Source organism: Pristiophorus japonicus, unplaced genomic scaffold (assembly GCF_044704955.1).
Source record: "Pristiophorus japonicus isolate sPriJap1 unplaced genomic scaffold, sPriJap1.hap1 HAP1_SCAFFOLD_994, whole genome shotgun sequence".
Lineage (NCBI taxonomy): Eukaryota > Metazoa > Chordata > Chondrichthyes > Pristiophoridae > Pristiophorus > Pristiophorus japonicus.
In genome coordinates this window covers 100,702-120,958 of record NW_027254924.1, presented here as the reverse complement: position 1 = coordinate 120,958, position 20,257 = coordinate 100,702, and the positions used below count along the sequence as shown (strand labels likewise).

The 20,257-nt window shown below is 42.1% G+C and overlaps 1 protein-coding gene across 1 annotated transcript in view; it reads left to right on the top strand.

The window, feature by feature from the left end:
• Positions 1-1,713: 1,713 nt before the first annotated feature.
• Positions 1,714-20,257, top strand: part of LOC139259393 (ral GTPase-activating protein subunit alpha-2-like) — a gene marked incomplete at both ends in the record, with an annotated part of 117,663 nt that continues 99,119 nt past the window's right edge. The window contains 2 exons of the mRNA XM_070874859.1: positions 1,714-1,870; positions 10,064-10,113. Of these exons, the coding sequence (XP_070730960.1) occupies positions 1,714-1,870; positions 10,064-10,113 (207 nt within the window). The remainder of the gene's footprint in view (positions 1,871-10,063; positions 10,114-20,257) is intronic.

Sequence of the window (20,257 nt, the reverse complement as noted above, 5' to 3'; positions counted from 1 at the left end):
ACACACACACACACACACACACACACACACACACACCCTGAAACCAGTGAGCCATGCAATCTCTTGGGAGAGGTGGAGAAAAAAAGTTGGCCAATTGAGGAAAATAAACTTTGGGAAATTCCTTTCTGATGCCTGGGGCGATCAAACAAAGTTCCAGCAGACCATGGTTTCTGGGAGACACATCGCCCTAATATCCACTCCCTTCTATAAGTAGTTATGTTGGCAACATTCAGGAATTTGTCCACCTCCCTTCTGAATGTTTGCAATGAGTTTTCACTCAATGAGCTGGCAACTTGTTCTGTGAAAAGAAGCACCTCCTTCAAAACGTACTTAATTGACTGTAAAGCGCTTTGGGACATCCGATGGTCGTGAAAGGCACTGTATAAATACAAGTCTTTTTTTTTCCTTTTTCTTCTTATTTCTCTGGAGTAAAAAGACTATTTAGACAACTAGGTATCAATTCAGTGTTCCATCTCTGAACCTTTTCAAGGGACCAAAACTGAACACTGTATTCTAAATGAGGCCTAATGAAGGCCTTGTACAAAGATATTTTTTGTTTTGTATTTATTCGTCCGGGCAATACATACCAACACTCTAAGTGCTTTTGCAATAACCTTGTGGAACTGGTCGTAGATGTTCAGAGATTCATGTACTGTAAAATCCAGGTCTTTCTCCTACTCGAGACTTGAGCAAACAGCCCTGAATTATGTACACATGCTTGGAATTGTCTGTTTCTACGTGCATAACACTATTATCTATATTAAATTACATCTGACAGATGGGGGCCCATTGCCCACATCACATCTAGATCTGCTTGTAATCTATTTTTCTCATCGAAGCTCCTAACACCCACACATATCTTTGTGTCATGCACCAACTTGTGGACAGTTTCCCTGATGCCTTCATCGAGATCACTGATAAAGATGAAGAGCAATGGCCCTAACACTGACCCCTGTGAGCCTCCATCAATAATTGGCCACTACACAGAACCACTACCATTAATAACAATGTTCTGTCTCTAAGATGCAACCATTTCAAAAGATTAGTGCCTCTGCTATTTCCTCTCCAAGCCCCTTCTGTCTCAGTACTCTGAAATGCATATTGTTTGGGTATCGTAACTTTTCAACTTTTAGTCTCATCAACTTTTTCAATGCAGCTTGAATATTTTTATTCAGTACTGGCTCTCATTCTCTTGATGTATTCAGATAGCCCTATTTTCACCTTACTGAGGTGAAATACTTAGTAAGCATCATTGCCATTCCTTACAACTCACAACAGTGGAAATCATCCAACTAACTAATGATCAGATATTGGGTTAATGACAAATTAAGAAAGCCCTATGTGGATGAATAAAGTGGATTGAATGTCCATTGTAGGATTTAATGGTACTGTTTTCCATGCTATTAGGATTATTGATGCACATTTAAATATTGTGGGAAAAAAAACTGATCTTCATAACAATTAGTTCTTTGAGATACAACATTGAGTTGCTATAATACTTTCACAGCTGGAGATCTTATTGCTAATTGAGTTTCCAGATAATTATTAAAAGTTGTAGCCAGTGTTCTGATTATTTTTCAGGCTGATTGTTATCTTTACCTTGTTGAAGTCTGATGGACTGCCATCATTTAATTGTAGATTTAAATACCAGAAATGGATCCATTAGCTTAGTAAATGTTTCAAACCTTTTTCATCTTTAGACATTTATCTTAGATTGATTTTTTTTGCTTATTTGTGACTGTATTTTTTAATATTACAGATATTTTGGAAAGAAGTGAACTGAAGCAGTTCTTTGAAACCAACTACTCTCAGATTTATTTTATATTCTTCGAAAATCTATTCACACTGGAAAGTAGTCTAAAACAAAAAGGTAAGCATGTTTCATGTCCTGATTAAACATGTACATAGAAGTACTTGGCAAAATACTCAGTAGTGCACTTTTCCTTTAGATGTTGAATCATCTATATTTAAACTTTGAACAACTTATAGTATATTAACTGAACTTTCAATTGTATTTATGTATTAGTGCCTTTCAGTAATTTGAATACTTCTGATTTACGCTCCAAAGCTTTTTGCTTTGGCAGTCTTTCCATGTGGGCTCAGCAGTTTTTGACGTCAAAGCTCTGTGCACTCTAAGGCTGTGTATGGTCTGAAGAAAAATATTGTATTGGAACATTCTGGAAATATAATGGCGTGTTAATAACGTGTGCTGTTAATGTGCAAATCGGTCAGTAAGTTCAGGGGATTAAAAGATACGCCGTGAGTTGCGAATCTCTAGAACTTGCTGGTCGATTTAAGCCGCTCTGCCGTTTGCTTTGCACAAATGACATCTTGCCCTTGGATTCCTCGTTATTTTTAAGAACTTGCTGAATTTGCACATTAATCGCCTATTAAACTCGCTGCAGAAAGTTTTGTCTGGTAATTAAGAACGCAAGTACCTTTTTAATGAAATGATAATTAATGAAATGCTTATCAACCTATCTGACTCAGAAATGGAACAATTTAAAGTGTTCAGTCTCATTTCTGCATGTAGTAAATTCTTCGAGATTTAAAAAAAGTTAAAATATTCAATTTTTTTTTTCTTACTCTTCGTTTATGTCTTTTTTTTCTTTCTCTCTCAATCCAATCTTTCATTACCCCTCTATTTCTCTTTCCGTGCCTGATTTGACTCTAAATTAACCCTATTTCGTTTCTCAATCCATAAATCTCATAGGTTAAGGAGATAGACTGTTGGTCCCATCGTTCATTAAGGTACCAGATGCCCCGTTGCCCTCGCTGTGCCATTATCAGCTTGCACTTCCAACAACTTAGAGGGCAAAATTTTTCACGCTGATGGGTGCAAGAAAATGTCCAACTAATGACGCACAATGCGAGATGCCCCACTCCAACAAAATCTGGGCCAATATTTCACTACTAAAGTTCGATTCCCAGTACAACCATTGCTCTATTAAAAGCAATGAGCAGTGGGGAGAAGCTGAGGCTTAGTGTGCAAATGCTACCATTATATACCTCGCCTTGGAAATCAGCATCATAGGCAGTCCCTTGGAATCGAGGAAGACTTGCTTCCACTCCTGAAGTGAGTTCTTTGGTGGCTCAACAGTCCAATACGAGAGCCACAGACTCTGTCACAGGTGGGACAGATAGTCGTTGAGGGAAGGGGTTGGTGGGACTGATTGGCCACACGCTCTTTCCGCTGCCTGCGTTTGATTTCTGCATGCTCTCGGCGTTGAGACTCGAGGTGCTCAGCGCCCTCTCGGATGCACTTCCTCCATTTAAGGCGGTCTTGGGCCAGGGACTCCCAGGTGTCAGTGGGGATGTCGCACTTTATCAGAGAGGCTTTGAGGATGTGCTTGTAGCATTTCCGCTGCCCACCTTTGGTTCGTTTGCCGTGAAGGAGCTCCGAGTACTTGCTTTGAGAGTCTTGTCTGGCGTGCAAACTATGTGGCCTGCCCAGCGGAGCTGATTGAGTGTGGTCAGTGCTTCAATGCTGGGGATGTTAGCCTGAATGAAGACGCTGATGTTGGAGCCTAGGGGATTTGTAGGATCTTGTGGAGACATTGTAGATATTTTCCCAGCAACTTGAGATGTCTACTGTACACGATCCATATCTCTGAGCCATACAGGAGGGCAGGTATTACTACAGCCCTGTAGACCACGAGCTTGGTGGCAGTTTTGAGGGCCTGGTCTTCAAACACACTTTTTTTTCTCAGGCGGCCGAAGACTGCACTGGCGCACTTGAGGCGGTGTTGGATCTCGTCGTCAATGCCTGCTCTTGTTGATCGGAGGCTCCAGAGATATGGGAAGTGGTCCGCGGTGTCTGGGGCAGTGTGGTGAGGACAGGCTGGTAGAGGACCTTTGTCTTACGGATGTTTAGTGTAAGGCCCATGCTTTCGTATACCTGATTAAATACGCCGACTATGTCCTGGAGTTTAGTCTCTGTATGTGCACAGACGCAGGCGTCGTCCGTGTACTGTAGCTCGACGACAGAGGTTGGGGTGGTCTTGGATCTGACCTGGAGACGGAGCAGGTTGAACAGGTTCCCACTGGTTCTGTAGTTTAGTTCCACTCCAGCGGGGAGCTTGCTGACTCTGAGGTGGAGCATGGCGGTGAGAAAGATTGAGAAGAGGGTTGGGGCGATGAAGCAGCCCTGTTTGACCCCGGTCCAGACGTGGATTGGGTCTCTGATGGATATGTTGGTAAGGATCACGGCACTGCCTGTTGTCATGGAACAGGCGGAGGATGGTGACGAACTTTTGGGGGCATCTGAAACGGAGGAGGACGCTCCATAAACCCTCGCGGTTGACAGTGTCAAAGGCCTTTGTAAGGTCGCATAAGGCCATGTATTAGGGGGTGCTGTTCCCTGCATTTTTCCTGCAGCTGTCGTGCTGCAAAAATCATGTCCGTTGTGCCCCATTGGGGACGAAATCTGCACTGAGACTCCAGGAGGAGCTCCTCGGCCACGGGAAGAAGATGGTTGAGGAGGACTCTAGCGTCGACCTTCCCAGTGGTTGATAGCAAGGAGATTCCTCTGTAGTTGCCGCAGTCGGACTTGTCCCCTTTTTTAAAGATGGTCATGATTACTGCATCTCTGAGATCTCCCGGCATGCTCTCCTCCCTCCAGATGAGGGAGTTGAGGTCGTGTATTCGCGCCAGCAGTGCCTCTCCGCCATACTTCAATGCCTCAGCAGGGATTCCATCCGCACCCGTAGCCTTGTTGCTTTTAAGCTGTCTTCTGACTCTTTCTGCCTCATGCAGTGTTGGGGGTCTCACTGAGGTGGTGGCGGGTAGCATGCTGCGGGATGGAGTCGAGAACACTCGAGTCAAAGGCAGAGTCTCGATTGAGGAGATCTTCTAAGTGCTCCTTCCAGCGGGCCCTGACTGCCTCGGTGTCCTTGATGAGTGTTTCCCTGTTCTTGGCCAGCAGTGGGGTGGGTCCTTGGGTGTTTGGCCCGTAGGTGGCCTTGACTGCGATGAAGAATCCTCACGCATCATGGTTGTCAGCTAGCTGCTGTATCTCCTGTGCTTTCCCCATCTACCACCTGTTCTTTAGGTCCTGGGTTTTTTGTTGGACCTCAGCCTTGAGCCGTCTGTAATGCTGTTTTGCTGCTCCCTCGTTGGGTGGTTGTTTAAGGCTCAGAAATGCCCTGCGCTTGCGATCTATTAGCTCTTGGATCTCCTGATCATTCTCATCAAACCAGTCCTGGTGTTTCCTGGTTGAGTAACCGAACGTCTCTTTGCAGGCACTGGTTCTGGAGGGCAGACCAAGCGCTGTGGGCATTTTGCGTCTTGGCATTGTCCAGGCAAGCCAGGTTAGCTGTGTGGCGCTAGCTGTATAGGGCTCTCTTAGCTGGATTCTTAAGTGCTCCGACATCGACTTTTTTGCGGCACTGCTTCTGTTGCCCCCTCCACTTTGGGGCGATGTTGATGTTGGATCGGATTAGTCGTGCAGGTGCCAGTGCTTGGAACGAGGGTGTTGCCACGATGCCTTGTATTTGTCCCTCGGGTGGAACAAGGTGTTGATGATGACAAGTTCGTGCTCTAGACATTTTGTCAAGAGTAGGGTACCACTGGAGTTGGCTTTCCCTATCCCCTCTCTGCCACTTGCGCCCCCTCCCCCAGAGGTCTGTGTCCTTGCCAACCCTGGCGTTGAAGTCACCGAGGAGGATCAGTTTGTCGCCCGTGGGGATGCAGGACGGATTTTTCGAGGTTGGTGTAAAAACCCTCTTTGGCCTCATTAGTTGCCTCAAGTGTTGGGGCATACGCACTGATGACTGTGGTGCACTGGTTCTGGGATAGGGTGAGTCGAAGAATCATGAGGTGTTCGTTAGCCCCACAGGGGGAGTCTTTAAGGTGGTCAACCAGCTTGTTTTTCATGGCGAAGCCAACTCCGTGGAGGCGGCGTTCTTCCTCTGGTTTCCCTTTCCAGAAGAAGGTGTAACCTCCACCTTGTTCCTTGAGCTGGCGCCTTCCCCTGCCCACCGGGGCTTGCTGAGGGCAGCGATGTCGATATCAAAGCGTCTTAAGTTCCCGGACAACTATGGCAGTACAGTGTCGGGGTTGTCCATGAAGGTCCTGACGTTCCAGGTCCCGAACATCATGTTGACGGAGTGGAAGATGCCTGTGCGTGAGTTCTTTTCACGTGGGGTGGTTGTCTCACACCGGCTACCGCACGGGCTTAGCTGAGCGAGGTCTTGATCCAGTGGCAAGGGGGTTCAAGACGACGACTGGAGACCAGGCACTGCTATATGGGCCTAGTTGCTTACGGCGATGTTGGCTGCAGGCTCGGCGTTGGGTAGCGCCCCTGGTGGTAGGTGGTCCGTAGCCTGGTTGGGGGAAGATATTTTGTATGTCAGCACCAATGGGGAGGTTAATCATCTTGTGATCTTATTTTCTATAATGAGGTACACCTTTTAGAAACATAGAAAATAGGTGCAGGAGTAGACCATTCGGCCCTTCGAGCCTGCACTACCATTCAAGAAGATCATGGCTGATCATTCACCTCAGTATCCCTTTCCTGTTTGCTCTCCATACCCCTTGATCCCTTTAGCCATAAGGGCCATATCTAACTCCCTCTTGAATATATCTAACGAACTGGCATCAACAACTCTCTGCGGTAGAGAATTCTACAGGTTCACAACTCTGAGTGAAGAAGTTTCTCCACATCTCAGTCCTTAATGGCCTACCCCTTATCCTTAGACTGTGACCCCTGGTTCTGGACTTCCTCAACATCGGGAACATTCTTCATGCATCTAACCTGTCCAGTACTGTCAGAATTTTATATGTTTCTATGAGATCCCCTCTCATTCTTCTAAACTGCAGTCAATACAGGCCCAGTCGATCCAATCTCCCCTCATGTCAGTCCTGCCATCCCGGAAATCGGTCTGGTGGACCTTCATTGCACTCCCTCAATAGCAAGAACGTCCTTCCTCAGATTAGGAGACCAAAACTGAACACCAATATTCCAGGTGAGACCTCACCAAGGCCCTGTGCACTGTGCCCCTATTTATATAACCCAAAATGCTATTACCCTTTTTTTTAGGTCTTGGTCTACCTGCACTTGCACTTGTAAGGAATTAAGCTTTTTGACTAACTAAGTTCCTCTCTTCGTCTACACCCTTTAGCATCTTCCCATTGAGTGCATACTCTCATTCCTTGTTTCTCATTTCAAAATGCATCACCTCATACTTCTCTCTCCCTCTCTGCTACTTGTCTAGAATATAGGAACAAGAGTAGGCCATATAGCTCCTTAAGGCCCTTCATGACTGATCAGTACCTTGACACCATTTACCCACTGTTGCTCCATATCTCGGATACTCTTACCTACCTAACAAAAACCTAGCGATCTCAGTCTTGAAAATTTCAGTTGACTCAGCATCCACAGCCTTTGGGACAGAGAATGAGTGTTCCACCACCCTTTTTGTGAAAAAATTGCTTCCTGGTTTCACTCCATGTGGCCTAGCTCTAATTTTAAGATTATGCCCCTTTGTTCTGGATTCTCCCATCATAGGAAATAGTTTTTCTGTATCTACCCTATTGTCTTTTTATCACTTTAAACACTTCAATTAGATCATCCCTCAACCTTCTAAACTCAAAGAAATGCAAGCCAAGACTATGCAACCTGCCCTCATAATTTAACCCTTTCAGCTCCAGTGTTCTGTTGAATCTGTGCTGTACCCCTCAAAAGCCAATATATCTTTCCCAGGTGTAATGCCCAAAAATGAATGCAGTATGCCGAATGCAGTATGCCAGATGCAGTCTGATCAAGGCACTGTACAACTAAAGCTTCACTTCCTCACTTTGTATTCCAGCCCTCTTGAGATAAAGGACAACATTCCGTTAGCCTTTTTGATTAGTTTTCGTACCTATTTATGTAACTAAACATGTACAGCTCCTACATTAAGGAGATATTCCGATTTTGTCTTTCGCAGACCCAGAGTGGTCAGCCTCATACTTCCCTACATTGAACTCCATATGCCACAGTTTTGCCGACTCAAAGAAAAACTTGCATTTATATAGTACCTTTCAAGACCACTGGACGTCTCAGCGCTTTACAGTCAATGAAGTACTTTTGGAGTGTAGTCACTGTTGTAATGTAGGAACTTAGTCTGTCTTTGTCCCTTTGTAATTTCCTGCACCCAACTGTGTAATTTACTGTGCCTCCAAACTTAATATCATCTACAACCTTGGATATACAACTCTATTACTTCGTCTAAGTCATTTATAAATATAGTGAAAAGCTAAGGCCCAAGTACCACTAGTCACATCCCATCAATCGGAGAATGTTCCATTTATCTGTCTTCTCTGTTTCCTACATCCCAAACACTTATCAACCCATGTCACAAGGTTGCCTCCAATTATGTGCGTTTTCATTTTTGCTAATCTCTTCTGCGGAACCTTATCAAATGCCAACTGGAAGTCCATTATAGGCAACATCCATAGACAGTATTATTTGCAATTTTCCAATCCAAAAATACAATTCCCAAATGTAGAGAACTTTGGAAAATTATGATTAAAGCATCTTCAATTTCTTTACCTATTTCTTTATCACCCTGAGGCAGAAACCATTTGGCCCTGGAGATTGGTCTATGTTAAGTCCAATTACCTGTTCCATTACCATTTTTTCTCCTTCTATTAAGTCTAAAGTTCCTCCCCTTGACTTATTTTAGTTTCCCTGTACCACTGGTAATGTGTCTTCTTCCTCCACTGTGAAAATTATTATAAAGTACTAATTTAACAAGTCTGCCATTTCTTTATTGCCCATATAGTCTCACTTGCACTTGTCTGTTATCGACCCATGTTTCCCTTTAACACTCTCTTTCTCTTATGTTAACTTTGATATCCCTTACAGTTTTTTTCATATTCCATTTCTGCACCTCTTATTATTTGTTTCCATTTGGTGCTTTTTATAGTTCTCTCAGCCTGTTGGATTTCTATTTTTCCTTGCATTTGTATAAGCTTTTCCTTTTAATTTGATACTATCTCTTGCCTCATTTGTTGACCATGGCTGTTTAAATACACGTGGAGCTTCTGCATTTTAGGGGTATGTACTGTTTTTGTATTGTACCAAATACCTCTTTGAATATTTTCCACTTTGTAAATTTACCCAGTTTACTGTGGTCAATGTATTTCTCATCAAAGTTTGCATTATGTAAATTTAAAGCTGAGGTTAGTGACTCTCTCTCCTCCCCCTCAAGTCTCATATCTAATAATATCAACTAAAGCACTAATATTTATTATCTTGACTAATTGAGATCTACAGGATTCAGTGACACAGTGCGTGACTTAATTCCTGCTTTACAAATAGGAGAACCCACTATATCGTATCCATTTGAGCTTTCTAAAACAACAGGTTTCAACTCTACTTACAGCAACATAGGGAAGGAATAGGTCATTCGGCCCATTAAGTGTGTTCTGCCATTTCGTACTCTTTTTTTTTAATATCAGATTTAATCCACACTGAGTTTGATATTGGCTCTGTCAAGATTCCATCCTTGATGATGACCTTATTTTGCCTTATGCTAATTTAAATTTTGAGTGACACTCAAAGTTTTCTAATGTTGTGTGCCCCTTGACTGTCAGGCCATTGGAAAAGTAGGTTTAGTATCATGAAGGGATTGCAAGCCAACTGCAGATTGTAACACAATACTAACAGTGTTGTATACAAAGCACTAGTTATTCTTCAAAGTTTCAAACACTTTAATAAAAATTCATGCCAAGTTATTGAGAGTCACATGGTACACTTAAAGCTTTATTCCTCTGAACTTATCATTGACCTCCATTATGTTTATCTTTATGAATCTCTTCATCTGGTAAGTGTTTTTATTATTTTGAATGTATAATGAAAAGTTATAAATATCTGTTCTGTTTCAAAGCAGATGTGATTCTTGGAGTTCATGCAGTGCATATATTTGGCTTTATGATTTTCAGAGTCATCGGAACCATTTTGTGATACTTTCTAGTCATATATGATATGCTGCTTAACCACAATTCAAATAACTCTTGTGCGTATTGTGCTTGAAAATGCAGAGATCACTAATTTTTCTTTCTTTTGGGGTGGATTTAGGGAATAAGTCACAGAGGGAGGAGCTGGACTCCATTCTCTTTGTATTTGAGGTAAGTCATATTTGCTAATGAACTACATATGTAAGAAGTGTTCTTTGTTTGACTGATCAAGTCGTGTCAATGACTGACCATTAATGTTCTCCTCCTTGTTATTGTCTAAGGGTGGAAATAGCAAGTGCACATGAGATCAGTTGGTATATTGTGTACAGTTTTAGGTTCTCCATTGTAGGAAGGATATAAAAGGTGCCGTACAGCATGGATTTATTGGGATGTTATTGGGGATGAGCATTATGAATAGACTTGAGAGGTTTGGACTGATTTCACTGGAGAAGAGATGGTTAAGGGGTGAGCTGATTGAGGGTCTCAAGATTACTGTGAAACAAATTGTGATTGATTGTGCCCACTGGTAGGAGAGATTATAATTTGAGAGCGCACAGATTTAAGTTAATCACATAATGAATTAGATGTTAGAAAACATTTATTTACACAGAGGGTGATTAGAATATGGATATTTTTGCCACGAAGAATTGAAGTAGCATCTGCAAATTATTTTAAAAGAAAACTAATTTTGAAAAGAGAAATATTAGTGTATGGAAAGGGTTCAGGAAAGTGGAATTAGATTAGGTATGTCATGAAGAAAAAGACCAGTACAAGCTTGAAGTGCTGAATGGCTTGTTTCTGTGTTGTAACATGATTTGATTTTTTTTTAAACTACTCACTTTCAAAATTGTGCAGAAATTGCAGTTACCAACATTAAACATTTCAATTTTATTTTGTGCATTTGTTAAATATAATTCCAATTAAGTTATTTAAGCTGTTGCACATCTTAATGTGATGTATTATTTTGGCAGAAAAACATTTTGGTCATGCAAGAAATAACCTTAAGTGATTGATGTGCTATTGTGATTGTGTAATTTGGGCTCCAAAAAATAGAAAGTATGCTGTTAAGAATCTGACAAGTTTAACTGCACAATGCAGTGTGGAATTTATAGGCTTAAACCATCTTCCAAAACTGAAGAGTTTGGGAGGAGGAGAGAAATGTATCCTAGGCTGTTAAGGGAAGCAAAAGAGAAAATAGCAGAGGCTTTGACCATCATTTTCCAATCCTCTCTGGCTTCAGGTGTGGTGCCAGAGGCCTGGAGGACTGCTAATGTGGTACCTTTGTTTAAGAAGGGGGAAAGGGATAGACTGAGTAATTACAGACCAATCAGCCTAACCTCAGTGGTGGGAAGATTATTGGAAAAATCTTCATTTAGAAAGACACGAACTAATCCAGGACAGTCAGCATGAATTTGTTAAGGGAATGTTGTGTCTAGTTAACTTGATTGAATTTTTTGAGGTAACCAGGAGGGTCGATGAGGGCAGTGCATATGATATAGTGTATATGGATTTTAGCAAAGCTTTTGATAAGGTCCCACATGGCAGACTGGTCATGAAAGTAAACGCCCATGGGATCCAGGGCAAAGTGGCAAGTTGGATCCAAAATTAGCTCAGAGGCAGGAAGCAAAGGGTAATGGTTGATGGGTGTTTTTGTGACTGGAAGGATGTTTCCAGTGGGGTTCCGCAAGGCTCAGTATTAGGTCCCTTGCTTTTTGTGGTCTACATCAATGATCTAGACTTGAATATAGGGGGTATGATTAAGAAGTTTGAAGATGATACTAAAATCGGCTGTGTGGTTGATAATGAAGAAAGTTGCAGACTGCTGGAAGATATCAATCAACTGGCCAGGTGGGCAGAACAGTGGCAAATGGAATTTAATCCGGAGAAATGTGAGGTAATTCATTTGGGGAGGGCTAACAAGGCAAGGGAATACACATTAAATGGTAGGACACTGAGAAGGGTAGAGGAACAAAGGGACCTTGGAGTGCATGTCCACAGATCCCTCAAGGTAGTAGGCCAGGTAGATAAGGTGGTTAAGAAGATATACAGAATACTTGCCTTTATTAGCCGAGGCGTAGAATATAAGAGCAGGAGGGTTATGCTTGAACTGTATATAAAACACTGATTAGGCCACAGCTGGAGTACTGCGTGCAGTTCTGGTCACCGCATTACAGGAAGGATGTGATTGCACTGGAGAGGGTACAGAGGAAATTTACGAGGATGTTATCGGGAGTGGAGAATCTTATCAATGAGGAAAGATTGGATAGGCTGGATTTGTTTTCCTTGGAACAGAGGAGGCTGAAGGGAGATGTCATTGAGGTGTATAAAATTATGAGGGGCCTAGATATAGTGGATAGAAAAGGCCTATTTCCCTTAGCAGAGGGGTTAACAACCAGGGGGCATAAATTTAAAGTAATTGGTAGAAGGTTTAGAGGGGATTTGAGGGGAAATTTCTTCACGCATAGGATTGTGAGAGTCTGGAACTCGCTGCCTGAAAGGGTGGTAGAGGCAGAAACCCTCACCGCATTTAAGAACTTGGATGTGCATTTGAAGTGCCGCAACATGCAGGGTTATGGACCTAGAGCTGGAAAGTGGGATTAGGCTGGATAGCCAATTATTGGCCGGCATGGACACGATGGGCTGAAATGGCCTCCTTCCGTGTTGTAAACTTCTATGATTCTACGACTCTTATTGAGTGCATCAAGAAACTGCTTTATAAATGTTACATTTCTATTCAGACTGCACATCAGTCTTTAAATTAACTTGCAAAGAAAAATATGTAAAGCATTAATTCATACAAGGAACAGTGCTCAAATGAAAATTCATCGATAATCAACAGTGGGGGCTAAATTTTACATCCGTTATCTTTATATTTGCAAAATATATTGCTGAGCCTCCTGGACACTGAGGGTGCATTTACACACCAACTTTAATGTTGTAGCAATTGATGATCGAGTTCTCGAGCGGATTGCACTGGATCCCAGATTGCTGTGCAAACACCATTTTCTGCAGTTTAGGCTCAAAGGTGCGCAGTGGAACAAGGCCAAGTTGGAACTTTGCCCTCAAGGCAGTTAAAGAGGGAAGCTAAATGATTGTCCTGCCCGGGGATAGCGAATGAAATAATTTTCGTCGCTGATAAATTTTACAAATTGTTGCAAATGCATGAACTCTGAGCCATGGGAAGGCATCATGCATATGCAAGGTGCAGTGACATCAGCAGGCCCCTCAGGTGATTTGAAAACCAGAATGGAAGAATAGGTTTCAGAACAAGTAAATGAGCTCTACAAACACCAAAAGATTTTCAGAGCAATTCACTCTGTTTACTTGGTGTGGTATAAATGTACCCAGAGATCCTTTTGTGTAAAGTTTCATTGAAAAACAGTCCTAATTGAACTATAGTAATTGCACCACTTATGGAGCAAAACATGAATTTACAAAAGATTATATAAAAAGATACCCCACCAAAAATTGCTGCACAAAGGTGAGAAGAATGTTAATTCAAAGAAAAAAGAATTGCTTTGGACAGAGAACAATTGCATCAAATTATTTAATGGATTTTTTAATGGTGTATTGATTTATTTACCTATGTAAAAATACATTTCTTGGTATACACAAGGGAAGAAAAAAGTTTGAAAGCAGAATAAACCTTGGTGGGCCTTGTGTATTTCTCTGTGACTAGTTGGGAACCAACATTGGTAGAGGAGTGAGTATTGGTCAATGTACTGTCCTTCCAACCAGAGATTGCTGATTGGCCTGAGGGAATTAAAAAAAAAGTAAATTCTTACAAAAGTTTCTTGATTTGTCAGCTTCCAGATATTTTATTCATGAAAAGCCATCAATATTTTTGAAACCTAAGGTAGTCTAATTTCTCACCACTGAATAAATGCTGTTGGTTCAGTAGTTTGAACTTTTCCGTTAGTCTTTCAACCAGGCAAACCCTATTCCCTTCGGCACAAGTTACAACTAAACGTGCAGTGAAAGATTGTTACTGGGGAAACCCCACCATGGCAATGAATCAGTGCCACAGAAACGATTCCTTAAAACAGAAACTGATAGCTACCATGTACTGCATTAGGCTGACAGAAGTAACTATAGTGGCAAGGAGTTTGCCCTTGATTTGCACCCTGATAAACATGTAATTAAACATTTAATTTTTTAATACTAGTTAATCTCTACCAGTTAAGTGGCTTAAGCATTGCTCATACACAGAATAAAAATGAGTACATTTTTATGTAACTGCCTGTTTCTTCCCAACTTGCAAATATTTTTTGTCTCCCTCACTGAATCTGTTTGTATTTCTCTCCATGCCTGAGGCACGCCCTCACTTTCTCTTGATGTTTGCATATGCTTGTCTCTGACTTAGGAACATAGGGCCCAAATTTGGCCAGTACAGAGGTGGGCCACTTTTGTAGAACTCCAAGGGCATCAAAAATCTTCAGGCTGAGTTTGGCTGCTCCCCAACCTCTCCTCGATGGTGGCCCTGCGTGGCAGCTGTATTTAGGGACAGAACCAGGTCCCGGCGCTGAAAACAGTACCGGGACCTCTGCACATGCGCGCTAGAGTGTGTGCGCAAGCGCAGTAGCTCCTCGCCCCCAGAATCTGTGTGTGCTCTGCAGGCTGTGTGGGAGGGGCCCGAAGCGCGCCGCCCCTATCCCTGGCTGAATGGGCTCCCTCATAGGCGGCCCGCTTCCTTCTCTTCACATAAAGGTAGGAGTTCTATTTTTTAATTTGTTAATTAATTGCTTATTACTTTTTGTGCTTTGTAAGTCTTGGTGCTCGGTGCAGGTCCTCTCAGCTTCCTTGTATTTTTTATTATTGAATGCTTATTTTTGTGCTTTGTTTAGTGCTTGGTGCTTTAAATGTACTTACCTGCGCTGATTTCTTAACTCTCCAAGGGTTTTCTGTGCGCGCCACAAGTAGCCACATACGCTGGCCTAAGTTAGTTTAGAGCAACTATTAGCTGTCCAAACTAGCTTAAATGGCCAAAACAGGCGTAGGTGGTTGGTAACGCCCCCTTTTGGGGAAAAAAAACTAACTAAAAAAATTCTAACTAACTCACTCACACTAGCGCAAATTAAATGTACAGAATTGCGATTTTTAAGATACTCCAAAAAAAAATCAAGTTGCTCCAAAAAAAAACCGGAGCAACTCCTGGCCAAACTTGGCCATTCAATGAGGTTAGGTCGCAGATCATCCATAAATCCATATACCCGCCTTTGGCCCATATCCCTTAATACCTTTGGTTAACAGAAAGCTATCCATTTATGATTTAAAATGAACAATTAATCGAGCATCATTTGCCATTTGCGGAAGAGAGTTCCAAACTTCTAGCACCCTTTGTGTGTAGAAGTGTTTCCTAATTCCACTCCTGAAAGGTCTGGCTCTAATATTTAGACTATGCCCCCTAGTCCTAGAATTCCACAACCAGTGGAAATAGTTTCTCTCTATCTACTCTATCTGTTCCCCTTAATATCTTGAAAACTTTGATCAAATCACCCCTTAACCTTCTAAATGCTAGGGAATACAACCCTAAATTCTAGGGAATACAACCCTAATTTGTGTAAACTCTCCTCGCACATTAACGCTTGAAGTCCAGGTATCATTATGGTAAACCTACGCTGCCCTCCCTCCAAGGCCAATATCTCCTTCCTACAGTGTAGTGCCCAGAACTGCTCACCGTACTCCAGGTGTGGTCTAACCAGTGTTTTGTATAGCTGCAGCATAACTCCACCCCCTTGTATTCTAGTCCTCTAGATATAAAGGCCAGCATCCCATTAGCCTTTTTGATTATTTACTGTACCTGTTCATGACATTTTAATCTATGTACCTGAACCACCAAGTCTCTTTGGACCGCCATTGTTTTTAGCCTTTCACTATTTAGAAAGTACCCTGTTCTATCCTTTTTTAGGTCCAAAGTGGATGATCTCAGATTTGCCTACGTTGAAATTAATTTGCCACAGTTTAGCCCATTCACTTAATCTGTTGATATCGCTTTGTAATTTTATGCTTCCATCTACACTGCCTACAATTACACCTATCTTTATGTCAACGGCAAATTTGGATATATGACCTTCTATGCCGTCATCTAAGTCTTTTAATAAATACTGTGAATAGTTGAGGCCCGAACACAGATCCCTGCGGGACACCACTAGTAATCACCTGCCAATTTGAGTACCTATCCATTATCCCTAGTGTCTGTCTCCTGCTGCTCAAACAATTTTCTAATCAGGTCAATAATTTGCTCTCAATTCCATGGGCTTCTCCCTTAGTTAACAGTCTCTTTTATGTGGGACTTTATCAAATGCCTTCTGGAAGTCCATATAAATAACATCCATAGGCATTCCCCTATCTACTACTTTAGTCATCTCTTCAAAAAATTCAATCAGGTTTGTCAGGCATGACCTACCTTTCACAAATCCATGCTGCCTCTCTCCGATCAACTGAAAGTTTTCAAGATGTTCAGTCACCCTATCCTTAATTATAGACTTTAGCAATTTCCTGACAACAGATGTTCGGCTAACTGGTCTATAATTCCCTGGTTTCCCCCCCTCACCATTTTTAAATAGCTGAGTAACATGTGCAATATTCCAATCCAAAGGAACAGTGTGTGAATCGAGAACTTTGGAAGATTATAGTTAGGGCATCTGCAATGTACTCACCTACTTCCTTTAAAATCCTGGGATGGAAACTATCTGGGCCTGGAGATTTGTCGCTCTTTGGTGTCATTATTTTTTTCATTACTTTTTTTTTTACATTAACTTTATTGAGTCCTTGTACCTGATTTAGTTACCTTGGGATTTTTTGGCTATCCTTTTCTTCTCCTGTAAATACTGACGCAAAGTAATTATTCTACATGTCTGCCATTTCCTTATCATTTGATAATATCACCGCTTTCAGTTTTTGAGGAGCCAACATTGCTCCTGACTACACTTTTTTTTTTATTAATATAATATAATTGTAAAAAAAATTTGTGTTGATCTTGATATCCCTTGCAAGTTTCCTTTCATACACCCTTTTTGTAGTTCTTCCTATCTCACTCTGTCTGTATGCGTCTCTCACATGACTTACTGACTTTGTAGCCTTTATAATGTTGAAAGGCTGTGACATGATTGTGAAAATATACAGCAAAGAAAACTAGGTAGCCACCTTAGTTACACTGTTGAAGTCGGCCATGAAATACATTATGGGCCAAATTTTGATATTCTTTAGTTTTGCACTTGCCCATAGACTTTCTGTGCGGTTTTGCACGGCAAGTTGCATCTGGGACCTGTGTGAACAGGGAGAGCAACTGTGTATCTCTTAACAAATCACAATGAAGAATTGTTGATGTGCAGCGCAGAGTCTGAACCAGGAAGTGTAAGTTGGAATAGTGAATTCAATGTCAAATCAGGTATTGAAAGGTAAAATAGAGAGAAAGAATGAATGGATTAAGAGAGACGTAAAGAAGAGGTGAAAAAAATTACTTAATTGTTAGAAAATGTAAAAAAAATGAATAGCTGTCTTCACACTTGTAAAGGTTAATTTTCAGTGCCAGAGAGGTTATTTGACAGTAAATAAGACTTACCATGCCATTAAAAGGGTACCAATACTGGAATGGGCAAGCCCTAAGTTTTTGTGGTGAGTTTAGTCCATAATTACGACACTAGTACAGCAACTTCATTTGAATACATTTGAATGGGGAGCTAGAAGGCAAAATGCCGTTTAAGCGCAGCTTATGGTAGAGCAGCACATCTCAGAGAGCAACTTCTGGATTTTCACATTTAACTGTGTATCTCCGTTCGCCAGAAATTATTGTCCGATTTGCGTATAAATATTGATAGGTACTGTTAGCCGCATTGTTATTTGCACAAAATCTTTGCCATTGTCTATTACAACGCCGTGATTGTACCATTTTACTAAATTCCATGAACATACCTGCACCCAGTTCATTTGGATGGCCTCACACTCAACCTAAACAAACAGTATTAGAGTCCTAATTGGTTAGGAAACCAATCTTTAGAACTAGTCTTTGTTCAATTTATTGTTGTTTCGTAAGACAGAAAAAGCTTATAATGGGATGTCTAGTTGGGCTATCCATTTGATGGCCTCCTAAGATGCCGAGTGGAGAAATGTCGTGTCTCCCACAACAGATCTTAGTGGGCAGGATGATGTGATGTGTTCCATGGTATGGGACTCATGGCCACAGTCGCATTTTGGCTCATCCCTCATCTTCCAATTGTGGATCAGGTAGCTGCATCGTCCATGCCCTATGTGGGTTCGGTTGAGTGCTGTCCACTGTCATCGAGGAAGATCAAAGCCATGGATCTCTGCTGTTGGGTCAGTGATGAGGTGTTGGTTCTTTATGTTGCTTGTATCTCTCAATTCCGTCCATCTGGGTCAATATCAGTTGTATGATTATTGGCTGCTGTTTCTCAGAGTGGCCGGCGCGATTTTAAGCGCTTTTGTTGTGGGATTTTCAAGTCTTCATGATTGGGAAGGTCGGTGTTGCTCATGATTTTTTCCATCGCATGGAGCATGCTTTTATGCTTTTCTGACCGGGAGGCCACTTCGGGCATTCGGTCATCATCTTCATGACGTTAGTTGGCATGTTCTCTGTGAATTAGCACATAGGGAGACCACGTGTAGGTTGTCATCAGCTCTCCTCTGACCAATCATAGATTTGTTTAAACTTGGGTCCCAGATTGATGTTGAATGGGAAAATGACGCAATTATATAAAAGGAACTTAAATAAAAGTTAAAATAGAGTATTTAGATAGAAAATAATATAACATAAAAATTACAATTCTACTTGTAGAATGAAGAATGGCAGTAGGTTAACTATGGAAGCGTTATTGCTACATCTCCTGTGGCATTGTTCATGGGCCAAGGAGACGAGACGAGACGGGAGAGTGAGTGGGAGGATTTGGGTGTGATCGTTGATTGTACTGAAATAATCCAGTCAATGTGAAACTATTAAAACACTGCTAATCAAATACAGGAATGTGTCTCAAGTGTGTATATGACTATAAGTTGAAACAGATTGTTTTTAACAAAAACAAGGAAGAACTAGAAACCAGTTAGCACCTGTGAAGAGAACAGTCAATGTTTTGGGTTACGATTTCAGAAGTTAAAAAGTAAAGAGATGCCTTAGCATACTAATAGAATTAGATAGAAAGGGAGAGAAAAAGATGATGAATAAACACAGGGAGTGAGTGTCAATGGAATGCACGGGATCTGGGTGTGTTCCCTTATTGCAGCAGCTAACTCCGACATTCCCTCCTTCATGTGCACTGACAGTGTCTTAGCTACCTGTGACATGCCCGCTCTCATGTTGAGCAACAGTGTGTCAACTACCTGCAACATTCCCTCGCTCATGTGCACTGACATTGTTTCAACTGACTGAGACATTCCCTCCCTCACTGTTCCCATTTCTCGTGAGAGTGTTATTACTTCTCCCGACAGTCCCGATACCTCATCACCCACCCCACTGATGGTGTCCAGGAGTGATCGCGTAAGGTCAATGCGCACTGCACTTATTGCCATCATCTGAACCACATCGGTTGGATCCTGTGCCTCAGGAATGCACTGTCGAGCTCTCCTTCCCCTCCTCACTCTGGGTGTGACTTTCTGCATCCCATTGGGACCCGCAGCCTGGAATGATGGGAAACTATGGAATGTCCCACCAACACTCATACCACTTGGGAAGGGGCTGGCACCTCAATGGGCGGCACCTACACCTCCTCTTGAGTGAGTACAACAGTGGGGGATTCATCCATCTGCCCCCACCTCACCCCCATGTTCTTGGTCTGGAAGGTGGGATTGGAAGATGTTCTCTACTTCAGACTCATCCTCGTCTGAATATTCTTCTGCATCGTCAGGGTTGGCATCAAGTTCGGCAAAATATAACCGAACAGACAAATGGTTAGCAGCAGAGGAGGGGGCAGGGTGGGTGGCATGAGTAGGCTTTCACAGCGCAGGCAGCAGGCTGATTTAAAGGACCACGATGAATGATAGCACATTGCATCAACCAAAGTGTAGCTGAAGGAGACATCCCCATGAACCGAAGCATGGCTAGGCCGTGCAATACTTAACATTTAGCAAAGCCAGACTGTGGAATTTGCAGGACTTACCCTCTCCCTCGAGTGTGGGCCCAGCTTGTGCAGTGCTGGTTGCTTTTCTCCAGGCAGGACCCATCAAAGCAGCACCTATCTCTTCCAAGGGTGTCAGTGGGTGCAGATTTGCCGGGCCTCCTCCTGTTCGTGTTCTTTCTCATTTGTTGTGTGCCACTTTCCTCTGCAAAGATGAAAATATAACTTTTTAGAAAGGGTGTCTTTCT